The 14061-nt window shown below is 40.5% G+C and overlaps 1 protein-coding gene across 1 annotated transcript; it reads right to left on the bottom strand.

Moving 5' to 3' along the window:
* Positions 1 to 1225: 1225 nt before the first annotated feature.
* Positions 1226 to 2435, bottom strand: MGC147136 (uncharacterized protein mgc147136). Its single transcript, NM_001078922.1, is given in 1 exon segment — positions 1226 to 2435. A coding segment is annotated over 1 exon segment (840 nt). The 5' UTR covers positions 2208 to 2435; the 3' UTR covers positions 1226 to 1367.
* Between the last annotated feature and the right edge of the window lie 11626 nt (positions 2436 to 14061).

Raw genomic sequence — 14061 nt, 5'->3', positions numbered from 1 at the left:
ACATAGCAGCTTCTTTATATAAATTACAGCAGTGTTGCTGAAGCAAACACGCCAGTTTTACCAGTGCAGGGCAACACTGCATTGAATTGTCATAATATTTTTCATTTATACTTGAAAAAAAATTATTTGGTGTTACTGTTCCATTAGAGAATACTCAAATTTTGACCACCCACACTTGGTGGCAAAATCAAGGGAAAAGATGCTTGCTCTGCAACCTTGCTTAACAAGCAGATGTACCCAAGACTGGCCAGTGTTACTTTTCTTTTGCTTACCAATTGCATAAATTATGGATTCCACAACATTTTGCTATAGTATATGCAGTTGCCGGCAGTTCCCATAATTGACTCTTAGCTTTCCTTGAAATACCTTGTTCTTGGGCAGATCACTTAATACCCCAACTCCTTTGGGTGCCAAATTTTAGGTTCTGTACATTCAGGAATGTGAAGGAAAAAATCTGTGAACATTAAGATGATATAAAAGATGGAGAAATCTTCCCTTGTCTAAACATAAGACCACTCACTGGGTCCAAACTACGGGATTCATACCCACCTCCACCCCTCACAGGGAAACATATACCCACTGGATGGACCAAGCTAAAGGTCAGTTAGAGATGCATTTGACAGTCAAGACATATTTACTTTTTTTTATCTACCTGCTGCTATACAAGAGTGGCTTTTACAAGTTACCAAATATCATTTTCTTTTAACCAAGTAGTGCCCAACAAAACTAAAGGGAATCTAAATACAAAAAAGTCTAAAGAACTTTGCCTAGACTATACCTCCTTATACATTATCCTTCAGGAATAAGTTATCTTTTTCTGTGAAATAACAATGTATCATTTGTATTTCTTCTGCATCCTTTTACGTATACTATCTATACGTAGAAAGTTATAATGTATCCTTTATTGCTGCATCTCTGGCCTTCAATGTCTTCTTTTAAGTCTAACTAGGTAGCGTTGCTGTGTAGTCTGTTTCTTTAATATTCTATGGAACATAGGGTGTAGACACCATCTGGTTGTATGTCTGATGTAAATATTTCTAACAACAGTACATCCAATAACCATGGAACTCTGGTGTGTATAGGTATGTATAGGAAGGATGATGCTTGATATTTCTGGATGTATATTTTTCTTCCTAAGAGAAAACATAAAATCCAAAAATTTCAAACAATTCCAGATATCATCAAAATGTTCACAGCCCTTGAACATAATACTGTAATGCACAAATTGGTTTATTAATTCTTTAATCATTTTTCGATGTTCAAATTGTTTCATGTTTATCTAATACAGAGCTCCAAAAGTAGAAACAGATAGTGCAACAACAACACTGCATCCTCTGGTACCAATGTGGTCATTTCGCTTTGTCCCACTATACCTTGAGCAGCAAAGATGATGGTAATTGATTAACATGCAGAGGCTCACATGGCCCAAATGTCTCAGACGCTAACCCCTTGCGTGCCTGGGGCTCATTTTCAGAGTGGAAAGGTATTTGTAGATTATATGGGGCATATTTTCTGTTGGCAGACAGAGTTTTATAAGGAAGAGATGAAGCATTACAGCAGGGTTCATCCTCATTAGCAAAGGGGATTTCTGACTCTGTCATAGTACATTCATGAGAGGTTTGCCTTGTCTCCCCGGCATTGAGCCCTGTGGACCCTGGCAGAGCATCAGGGGGGATCTCCGGCCCTGCTACAGTCCAGTCTGGAGTAGACTGCCTTGCCTCAGCAGAAAAGCCCATCACTGGCCCAGATACAGTACAGCCAGAGAGTGCATGCCTTCCCCCTGCAGCACAAGAACTAGCCTGTTCAGCTGTACAATGGGGGTGTGCCATGTCCCCTTTTTCAGCTGGATGATGTGCCAAGTGCCCCTCCTGGGACATATGATGAGAGGTGTGTCCCTGCTCAGCTGTTTGAGGCTCAGTGGTACAGTGTCCAATGTGTCCTTCATCTTTCTCCTGAGGATGTGGCATTTGTCCTTCCTCAGCTGCATCTGGTGCCATTTGTCCTTCCTCAGCTGCATATGGTGCCATTTGTCCTTCCTCAGCTGCATCTGGTGCCATTTGTCCTTCCTCAGCTGCATCTGGTGCCATTCGTCCTTCCTCAGCTGTTCGCTGTTCCATGTTTCCCTCCCCGGCTGATGTGCAGCGAGGCTGCTTGCAAGGTGTGAGAGGTTGTTGAGACCCCTCGGTGTTCTTGCGCTTGCACACCATGTCTGCAGCTTGTTTGGAGGCAGCTGAGCGGAGCAGTCCAGGCTCCCTTTCTAACGGGCTGCACACAACACTGCGCCTGATTTCCTGCTCAGCCAGCGTGGGCAAAGCGCATACCGCCCAATACTCTCACTTTCCCGGGACGGTCGCGATTTTGCAGCTCACAGTCCGGGACCGCTGTTCAAAAGTCCCGCAGTGCCTTTAAGGTCCTAGCTACTCAGTACTCCTTCCGGACAGCTTGGTCCGACTTCCGAACTCTCGTATCGCGATGCTGTGACGTCACACCGAGGTACCGACACACACACACACACACACACACACACATACACACACACACGCAGCGCAGTGTTTGAGTTCCGCTGCAGATATGGCAGCAAGTCATGTGGCTGTATGCATTGGGGACTGTAAGTGGGACGATTGGAGGGCGGTTTTTAACTTCTTTGTTAGCAGCTCTTATTTTTGTCAGGGAAAAAAAAAACTTTGTTTTTATTGTATTGGTTGCCAGTGGCTGCAACCCCCCCCCCCCCCCCAAGTCTCTGCTGGGAAGTCTTCTGCATGGCTTTGTTTTTTGAAGTTGCTGGAAGCTGTCTGCAGGAGGAAACTTCACATTACAGAAGCAATGCTAAGGGCTTTCCACTGCGACTTTTCTGAGTGGTTTGTCGTCCATGATAGCAGAGATCTGTTTAGCAACTAAACACTTTCCTGGGTTCTTAGGCTAATGTTAGGGCTCTGGCACACGGGGGAGATTAGTCACCCGCGATTAACTCCCTGTTCACGGGCGACTAATCTCCCCGAGTTGCCTACCCCTGCCATCCCACCGGCGAACATGTAAGTCGCCGGCGGGATGGCAGACGCGGCGGCGCGATTTCGCGCAAATCGCCGAAAAAGACTCGCGAGGCTTTTTCGGCGATTTCCGCAAATCGCCCCGCCGCAGGGGGCACATTTACTAACCCACGAACGGGCCGAATGCGTCCGATTGCGTTTGTTTCGTAATGATCGGTATTTTGCGATTTTTTCGGAAATTATCGCAACTTTTTCGTTACCAATACGATTTGCGCGAAAAAACGCGAGTTTTTCATAGCCATTCCGAAAGTTGAGCAAAATCTGTCGATTTTGTCGTAGCGTTAAAACTTGAGCGAAAAGTCGCGATTTTTTCGTAGAGTTAAAACTTGCGCGAAACGTTGCGCCTTTTAAGTTTTAACGCTACGAAAAAGGCGCGACTTTTCGCGCAAGTTTTAACGCTACGAAAAAATCGCCAGATTTTGCGCAACTTTCGGAATGGCTATGAAAAACTCGCGTTTTTTCGCGCAAGTCGTAATGGCTACGAAAAACGCGCGCTTTTTCGCGCAAATCGTATTGGTAACGAAAAAGTCGCGATAATTTCCGAAAAGTCGGAAAGGCGCCGAAAAAATCGCAAAAAATACGAAAAAGTCGCAAAATGTTCGTTTTCCAATCGGAATTTTTCCAATTCGAATTCGTGTCTTAGTAAATCAGCCCCCAGGTGTATATTTTCGGTAAATGCTTGCTGAACATACACTCCTACCTGTGCCTGCACCCGAATGAATGGAATACACACAGGTGCAGGCATATGTAGCCAAAATCCACATAAAAACGTGAGAGAATGCAAAGTCTCGTGTTTCTATGCATATTAACAGATTAACAGCTATAAACAGATCTCTGATATCATGGACAACAAACCACTCAGAAAAGTCGCAGTGGAAAGCACTACCTATTGGTGAGTTTCTAAGAATTAGACGGAACTGTACGTCTCTAGAAACCTTCAAAGATAGGGCCAAACAGCTGAAAGAGAGACTACAAACAAGAGGGTATCTGAATAAACTCTTAACCCTTTCACTGCCAGCCGTTTTGGTCAAAGCGGAACTTGTATTGCCAGACAGTTTTTGAACATTTTGCACTGTTTCACTTTAGGGGCCTTTCCTCTGGGGTACTTTTAGTTTACCCAGGAAAACAATATATTGTTTTTTTCAGGACAAACTAAGCTTTCAAAATATGGTAGAATTTTGGTGTAATTCCAATTCTGTAACAAGATATAGGCTTCTAAATGTCTAAATTTTTTTTAAAAATCATATTTTCCATAATGTAAACACATATACCAGAAACAAAAATTATTTTATGCACAAAAATACAACTGATTTGGAATGTCCCATGTCTCCTGAACGTGCCAATACCAAATATATATAGTTTTATGGAGATTTCTCACTTGTATAGGTCAAAAACTCCCAGCAGTACACTACCAAATTTCCAAAGCACTGCTTCACATAGCTGCATACTTTAGATTTCAAGGCCAAAACTTCCACTCACAGAAGGTTTATCCCAGAAAATTACACATTTCTGGAAAGAACAGATTCTGGGGAATCCAGAATAGGCACAATTGTCTGTCTACTCCAAACTATCAAGTCACAATGCTTTCCTAAAGTTATAGGTTTTTATCAAAATTTTTGAAGTTTTTAAAAAATCGCTTCAAAGCTTCGAGTCTATAGTATCTTATCTCCTACAGGTCATAAAGTAACCAAATAAAACACCCTAAATATGAACGCCAGGGGTCCACTGAACAGTTTGATGCCCAATATGTATAGGTTTACCTAAGTATGTGGCATGTAGGGGCCCCAATGTGAACATACCCCATAATGATCTATCATTTCTGCTCCTGTAAAATCAACACATTTACATCCTTTATGTGGGATAATGCTACAAAAAAGTACGCTCACCCCAGAAAGCCATATATTTTTGGAAAGTGCACATTCCCCCGAATCTAAAATGGGTACCCGTGTCTTTCTACTCCAAAGTACCAAGCCGCAAAGCATTTCTAAAGTTTGCAATTTTGATGAAATTTCCAAAAATCCCTTCAAAGCTTCCAGTTTCCAGCACCTTATCTCCCACATAGCATTAGGTACCAAGATAAAACACCCTAAATTTGAATGCCAGGGGTCCACTGAACAGTTTGATGCCAAATATGTATAGGCTGACATAAGTATGTGGCATGTAGGGGCCCCAATGTGAACATACCCCCATATGATCTATCATTTCTGTCATTTCAGCTCCTGCAAAATCAACACATTTACATCATTATATGTGGGATGAAGCTAGTAAAAAGTACGCTCACCCCAGAAAGTCATATATTTTTGGAAAGTACACATTCCCCCGAATCTAAAATGGGTACCCATGTCTTTCCACTCCAAAACCGCAAAAGTACCAAAAAAAGTACCAAACCGCAAAGCATTTCTAAAGTTAGCAATTTTGATGACATTTCCAAAAATCTGCTCAAAGCTTCCACTTTGCAGCATCTTATCTCCCACATAGCATTAGGTACCAAGATAAAACACCCTGAATTTGAATGCCAGGGGTCCACTGAACAGTTTGATGACCAATATGTATAGGTTTACCTAAGTATGTGGCATGTAGGGGCCCCAATGTGAACATACCCCATAATGATCTATCATTTCTGTCATTTCAGCTCCTGCAAAATCAACACATTTACATACTTTATGTGGGATAATGCTACAAAAAAGTACCCTCACCACCGAAAGCCATATATTTTTGGAAAGTACACATTCCCCCGAATCTAAAATGGGTACCCGTGTCTTTCCACTCCAAAGTACCAAAACGCAAAGCATTTCTAAAGTTAGCAATTTTGATGACATTTCCAAAAATCCGCTCAAAGCTTCCACTTTGCAGCATTTTATCTCCCACATAGCATTAGGTACCAAGATAAAACACCCTGAATTTGAATGCCAGTGGTCCATTGAACAGTTTGATAACCAATATGTATAGGTTTACCTAAGTATGTGGCATGTAGGGGCCCCAATGTGAACATACCCCATAATGATCTATCATTTCTGCTCCTGTAAAATCAACACATTTACATCCTTTATGTGGGATAATGCTACAAAAAAGTACGCTCACCCCAGAAAGCCATATATTTTTGGAAAGTGCACATTCCCCCGAATCTAAAATGGGTACCCATGTCTTTCTACACCAAAGTACCAAGCCGCAAAGCATTTCTAAAGTTAGCAATTTTGATGACATTTCCAAAAATCCGCTCAAAGCTTCCACTTTGCAGCATCTTATCTCCCACATAGCATTAGGTACCAAGATAAAACACCCTGATTTTGAATGCCAGTGGTCCACTGAACAGTTTGATGCCCAGTTTGTATAGGTTTACCTAAGTATGTGGCATGTAGGGGCCCCAATGGGAACATACCCCCATATGATGCGTCATTTCAGAAAATCAACACATTTACATCCTTTATGTGGGATAATGCTACAAAAAAGTACACTCACCCCAGAAAGCCATATATTTTTGTAAAGTACACATTCCCTCGAATCTATAATGGGTACCCATGTCTTTCTACTCCAAAGTACCAAGCCGCAAAGGTTTCCTAAGTTTGCTGATTTTTGTGATATTTCAGAAAATCGCCTAAAAATGTTGCAGTTTGCCGCATTTATCTCACACAATATCTTGCGTACAATGGCAAATCACCCCAAATAGGAACACCAGAGGTCTACTGAACAGTTTGATGCCCAATATGCATAGATATACCAAAGTCTGTGGTATGTACTGACCCCAAAATGAAAATAGAGTATATGGATTTCTCGCCTGCCAGCTCAGCTTTTGCACACAGAGCCCCCTGTCAGTGTATTATGTGCAGTAACACCCCCAAACTATACAGAAAAACCCAGAAAACCATATATTTTGGAAATTACACATTCTGACAAATCCAACATGGGTAAAGAGTCCTTTCTACACCAAAGTACCAAGCCGCAAAGCTTTTCTAAAGTTAGTGGTTTTTATGATATTTCAGAAAATCGCCTAAAAATGTTGCAGTTTGCCGCATTTATCTCACACAATATCTTGCGTACAATGGCAAATCACCCCCAATAGGAACACCAGAGGTCTACTGAACAGTTTGATGCCCAATATGCATAGATATACCAAAGTCTGTGGTATGTACTGACCCCCAAAATGAAAATAGAGTATATGGATTTCTCGCCTGCCAGCTCAGCTTTTGCACACAGAGCCCCCTGTCAGTGTATTATGTGCAGTAACACCCCCAAACTATACAGAAAAACCCAGAAAACCATATATTTTTGGAAATTACACATTCTGACAAATCCAACATGGGTAAAGAGTCCTTTCTACACCAAAGTACCAAGCCGCAAAGCTTTTCTAAAGTTAGTGGTTTTTATGATATTTCAGAAAATCGCCTAAAAATGTTGCAGTTTGCCGCATTTATCTCACACAATATCTTGCGTACAATGGCAAATCACCCCCAATAGGAACACCAGAGGTCTACTGAACAGTTTGATGCCCAATATGCATAGATATACCAAAGTCTGTGGTATGTACTGACCCCAAAATGAAAATAGAGTATATGGATTTCTCGCCTGCCAGCTCAGCTTTTGCACACAGAGCCCCCTGTCAGTGTATTATGTGCAGTAACACCCCCAAACTATACAGAAAAACCCAGAAAACCATATATTTTTGGAAATTACACATTCTGACAAATCCAACATGGGTAAAGAGTCCTTTCTACACCAAAGTACCAAGCCGCAAAGCTTTTCTAAAGTTAGTGGTTTTTATGATATTTCAGAAAATCGCCTAAAAATGTTGCAGTTTGCCGCATTTGTCTCACACAATATCTTGCGTACAATGGCAAGTCACCCCCAATAGGAACACCAGAGGTCTACTGAACAGTTTGATGCCCAATATGCATAGATATACCAAAGTCTGTGGTATGTACTGACCCCAAAATGAAAATAGAGTATATGGATTTCTCGCCTGCCAGCTCAGCTTTTGCACACAGAGCCCCCTGTCAGTGTATTATGTGCAGTAACACCCCCAAACTATACAGAAAAACCCAGAAAACCATATATTTTTGGAAATTACACATTCTGACAAATCCAACATGGGTAAAGAGTCCTTTCTACACCAAAATACCAAGCCGCAAAGCTTTTCTAAAGTTAGTGGTTTTTATGATATTTCAGAAAATCGCCTAAAAATGTTGCAGTTTGCCGCATTTATCTCACACAATATCTTGCGTACAATGGCAAATCACCCCCAATAGGAACACCAGAGGTCTACTGAACAGTTTGATGCCCAATATGCATAGATATACCAAAGTCTGTGGTATGTACTGACCCAAAAATGAAAATAGCGTATATGGATTTCTCGCCTGCCAACCCAGCTTTTGCACACAGAGCCCCCTGTCAGTGTATTATGTGCAGTAACACCCCCAAACTATACAGAAAAATCCAGAAAACCATATATTTTTGGAAATTACACATTCTGAAAAATCCAACATGGATAAAGAGTCCTTTCTACACCAAAGTACCAAGCCGCAAAGCTTTTCTAAAGTTAGTGGTTTTTATGATATTTCAGAAAATCGCCTAAAAATGTTGCAGTTTGCCACATTTATCTCACACAATATCTTGAGTACAATGGCAAATCACCCCCAATAGAAACACCAGAGGTCTACTGAACAGTTTGATGCCCAATATGCATAGATATACCAAAGTCTGTGGTGTGTACTGACCCCAAAATGAAAATAGCGCATATGGATTTCTTGCCTGCCAACTCAGCTTTTGCATAAGAGCCCCCTCTCAGCATATTATCTGCTGTAACACCCCCAAACTATACAGAGACCCCCAGGAAACCATATAGTTTTGGAAAGTACACATTCTGATATATCCAACATGGGTAAAGAGTCCTTTCTACACCAAAGTACCAATCTGCAAAGCTTTCCTACACTTATTGGTTTTTATGATATTTCAGAAAATCGCCTAAAAATGTTGCAGTTTGCCACATTTATCTCACACAATATCTTGAGTACAATGGCAAATCACCCCCAATAGAAACACCAGAGGTCTACTGAACAGTTTGATGCCCAATATGCATAGATATACCAAAGTCTGTGGTATTCACTGACACCAAAATGAAAATAGCGCACATGCATTTCTCGCCTGCCAACTCAGCTTTTGCACACAGAGCCCCCTGTCAATGCATTATGTGTCGTAAAACCCCCAAACTATACAGAGACCCCCAGGAAACCATATATTTTTGGAAAGTACACATTCTGAGGAATTCAAAATAGGTAAAGTTATTTTTCTACACCAAAGTTACACCTGGCAAAGCTACGCTAAAAACAGATCAGGAATACTAATACAGGGATAAAAATGCAATAAAACCACAAAAATTGTGCAAATTAGTGAAACAACAAAATAAGTCACACAACAGTGTAATTAGTGGTCAGAATATCTGATCCAATAGTCACGCTGTCATAATAAACAGTTTTTAATAAAAAGAAACTAAAAACAAAGTGGTAAAAAAAAAATTAAAAAAATAAATAAATAAATAAAAAATATTTGTGTATACATGTGTGTACATGTGTAAAAGTTGTGTGACAGTGTGTAAGTGTGTATATTAGTGTGTATAGGTGTATAAAAGTCTATATAGGTGTATATGTGTGCAAAACAAAAAAAAAAAAACAAAAAAAATTGTGTGCTGTATGTGTGTGTAAATGTATGTAAGTGTGTATAAGTGTGTATAAATGTGTATAAATGCAAAGAATAATCACCCTTACCTGTCCTGATGCTTGCCTGGTCCTGGTGCTGCAGTCCTGTTCTCCATCTCGCGTGAACACGCGTGGGCGTGAGAGGAAGCAGGAAGCAGAAGGGAGCCGGCAGGTAAGAGCAGCAGACGCGATGCGTCTGCTGCTTGGGGGGGGGGGGCCCTGCGACGATCGCGTTGCAGGGCCGGCCTGACAGCCCCCCTGGCTCGTTGCCCAGGGGGCTGTCATGCTTAAAAGCTCTCTGCCGAAGCGGCGCATGCCGCTTCTGCAGAGAGAATGCTTATCTGCCAAACAACGTACGGCGCACGTTGTTGGCAGATAAGCTCTTTCCCTGCAACAACGTGCGCCGTACGTTGTTGGCAGGGAAAGGGTTAAACAAGCCTATCATAGAGCATTGCAAACCAATCAGGACCAGTTACTTAAACCAAAGTCTATTTCAAATAGTCAAGAAGAAATCAGATTTATTACCACTTTTATTCCCTGTACTTTTCAAATTCAACAAGCGATTGATAAATTCTGGCCGATAGTATTACAAGATCCAGATTTAAAACACCTTTTACCTGAGAAAGTCTCCTGCTATAAGAGATCTGCAAATCTTAAAGATAATCTGACCAGAAGTCATTTTGTGGGAAAGAAACGTTCACCAGTAGTGAAGGGCAGTTTCAAATGTGGCAATTGCATCTCGTGTGAGTCTATGATTGTAAAAAAGATCGCTTTAACTGCTTTCATTTTATCAATGATTACATTAATTGCAAAACGGGTGATATATTGTCTGCAATGTCCATGTGACTAGAAATATATAGGTATGACAACACAACCCTTAAGTAAGCATATCCAAAAACATGTGAATACTATTAATAATGCCAAGGAGGATTTTAAGAATAAGAAAACACGATGGTAGCTAATCACTTCTTAAAATACCATGAAGCCAACCCTACTAAGATGTAGGGCGGTCAGATTATGGAAGCGCTGTTAAAGCGGACCTGTCACCCAGACGTAAAAAACTGTAAAATAAAAGTCCTTTTCAAATTAAACATGAAACCCAAATTCATTTTTATATTAACACATCCAAACCCATTATAAAGGCATTTAAAAATCCCAGCTGTCAATCATATATTGCTTGCCCCGCCTCTATGCCTTAGGCATAGAGGCGGGGCAGACAATAACTTTAGCTTTCCATTCAGAATTACCTAGATGTCACTGCACATCTCACTTTTCCCCTCCTCATCATCTAACTGTGTAGCCAGTGCAAGGGCATGGGCATCTGGTCCCCCCATTCTGGCACATACACAAGATTTTGGGGTGATACAAAGCTTGCCTTCATAACAGTATCCACAAAATGGTGCCTGACTGCTTGCTTTGATTGAGTAATTCCAAGACAGAAGGAAACAAGATTTATATTATTTATATTAGAGTAAGTAAAGATTATTTTGCTCAACTAACAATATAGAAAATAATTTGGAGTTATTTCTTAGGGTGACAGGTCCCTTTTAAAGAGAGAGAGTCGATGGATATTCTTAATGAACTCTCTGTCACCAGAAGGCATGAATGAAAATATTGACTATGGGACCTCCTACAGACCTTATTATGATTTATCAATATTAAATTCACACACTGTGACTATGATCACTATTCACTAACTCTATTATCACCAATGAGGATAAGTTGAGTTATTATTTTAATTAGCACATTTTAGTATCATATCCATTTTCTCCTTCACTGATCAATATTAATCGATCATTTATTGCGATGTTATCAATGAGTAAACACCGCAGCATCCACACAAACAGAGATTAACTCAAGATTATTGCATTATTATTATTTTTCCTTATTTCACCTTTTGTATTACTTGCACTGACTCACCATTTGATTTAATCACAAGATAAGTTAGGAGTTAACCCGATATTCATAAATTATTGTTTCGGTAATCTGAATTCCAAATTGGAAAATCCTCTCCATGTAAATAAGGGTTAATGATGTTTCACATGGGGGTTGAAAGGAAAATAGGAAACGTTGTGATTGGTTGAGAAGAATTTAAATTGACCGGTAGGAAAGCAGAAGTTTAATTCGCCTTGATAAAGCTATGAACGAAACGCACAACAGCGTTCGAAATCTTGTGTACCTTTTTGTATAGTTGTGCCGAGGTAACTTGCATACATGGTGGTAGGCACGATGAGGTAATGGTTCTCAGGTTGTTTCGTGGATTCAACTGATTTGGCGCTAGCAATCCTGTGCACTTTTCTATGTAGTCGTGCCAAGGTGACCTGAATGTGTAGTGGTAGGCACGATGACGTAATGGTTTGTAGGCTGTCTGTGGTTGTTGATGGTTAGATTTAATTCAAACATAGCCATGCCGAGGTATATAGATTTATAGTAGTAGGCATGGTCGCCGTGTCCTAATTATACTCATTTAGTAAATAATAGACAACGCACATGTGGGTGTCAACGTGGGAGCGAAAGCTTCTGGTGAATCTTTATAACAACAGTTTGGGGCTGGTTTGCCGTTCAGGGTACATTGGTTGAGCCATTATTCTTAGATTCTATAATTCCTTTACTGTGTGTGCGAATTAATAAGTGTGCTCTCTCTTCCTGTATCTGGTCTCCCTGATTCTGACCATCAGATATTTGAGGGAGCGAGACAGAGGGGGTAAGAACATTGAAATAGTGACTTACAATTACTAATATGGTATCGACCACGTAAGGCACCCCGGCTGGGCTAATATATTCGGGTGTTCATTAGAAAAAAGGTGTATTGGGAAAAGAGATCGTCTTGCCAATTGTAGGCACAACTGGGAATAGTGTAGGGTTCTGATTACTGGTGGCCCCTGGTTGGACAGATGCACCCGTAATTACCCCACTTGTTCAGTATACTCACCTCCCAGATCATTTGACTCACCTGCGCTGTCCCACCAAATCTATTGTGACATGGAAATAAGACGAGCAATTCTATAGACAAATATTCAGAATAATTTGAACTATAAATCACATATTGGAATCCAGTGTGAGGGCACTGTATTATTTGCCAATTGATGCTGAATACCTTTGGAAGACTCGGAGGGAGTTTGAGGCCCAATGTGTACGCACATATTTGCTTAAAATAGTAAACTGAAGCAACCCATAATTTCGTATATAGTTCTCTTAAATTAATTGAGCTATATCTTTTACTATATGATTTTTGAGATATACTTACCTTCTGTTTGAACATTTGAAAGAATTGGGGTCCCACTGTCTATAATTGCTAGAATACGGAACCATTCTCCCACTTTGTGACCACGCCAATTGAGCTGCATTGAGAGCAGTCCGGGACAGCTGCCAAACACATCACTATATTAGCAACAATTGTTGTGATTGGAGTTGTAACATTACCGCACAGCTGCATGCACAGTACATGAGACCGATCGATACATTTAGAATCAATGTGGCATTCTCATAGGCAGTTTCCGACTGCAGCCTACTCAAATTGCTACATTTTGCTAGTTCAGTTACCACACTAAGGAACATCAGCCGTTTGATAGAACACCAATTTGGTCTGTTTCTGACTGTGTTTGAACTTATAGGTACCAAGATTGCCCTTTATATTTTTAATTCTTGAATTTTCCATTCTTTTCCTTGTTTTTTAACCTATGGAATTTTAATTAGATTAAATTAAGATTGATTTTATATTTATCATTTGGTGTGCCATTACACTTGTGTTTTTCTAATTTACTTGTAATTGCATTACACACATATTGTGCACCCACTACTCTTGTGCGAGGTTACCTTTTTCTCTTTGCATTCATTCGGGTGCAGGCACAGGTAGGAGGCGTATGGTGGTATTTTCAGTTAGCGTTTTTCAGCTTGCCGAAAATATATGCCATGCGCCTGGTCTGACATTAACCTGACCCTAAAGCTCACTGAAGCTGGTGCTTGTGCCCCTTTGTGTTTATTTTTCTTGTACGATGCATGCAATAGCTGGGGGCACTTGAGCCATGAGGCAAGTTAAAAAACTTGCCTCAGAAGGCAGCACCCCACACGTACAAGGTATCTTGTGGGCCCTAGGGTTCAATTAAAGTTAGCACCGAGGCTGGAAGATCAGAGAGGGGCGTAATGGAAAAATATGTAATAAAAATTATAAAATTGTAGCCTCATATAGCAATACTTTTTTTTATGCCAGGGTCAGTAAGCCATATTGGAAAGTTGGAAAGTTGGAAAGAAGCAAGATTATTGTAAAACTAGAAAAAATAAAAGTGAAAAGTTTGTAGAATAGGTCATTCTATAACATATCAAAA

Source organism: Xenopus tropicalis, chromosome 1 (assembly GCF_000004195.4).
Source record: "Xenopus tropicalis strain Nigerian chromosome 1, UCB_Xtro_10.0, whole genome shotgun sequence".
NCBI lineage: Eukaryota > Metazoa > Chordata > Amphibia > Anura > Pipidae > Xenopus > Xenopus tropicalis.
The sequence above is the reverse complement of the archived record's forward strand: the minus strand, read 5'-3'. Positions and strand labels throughout refer to the sequence as shown.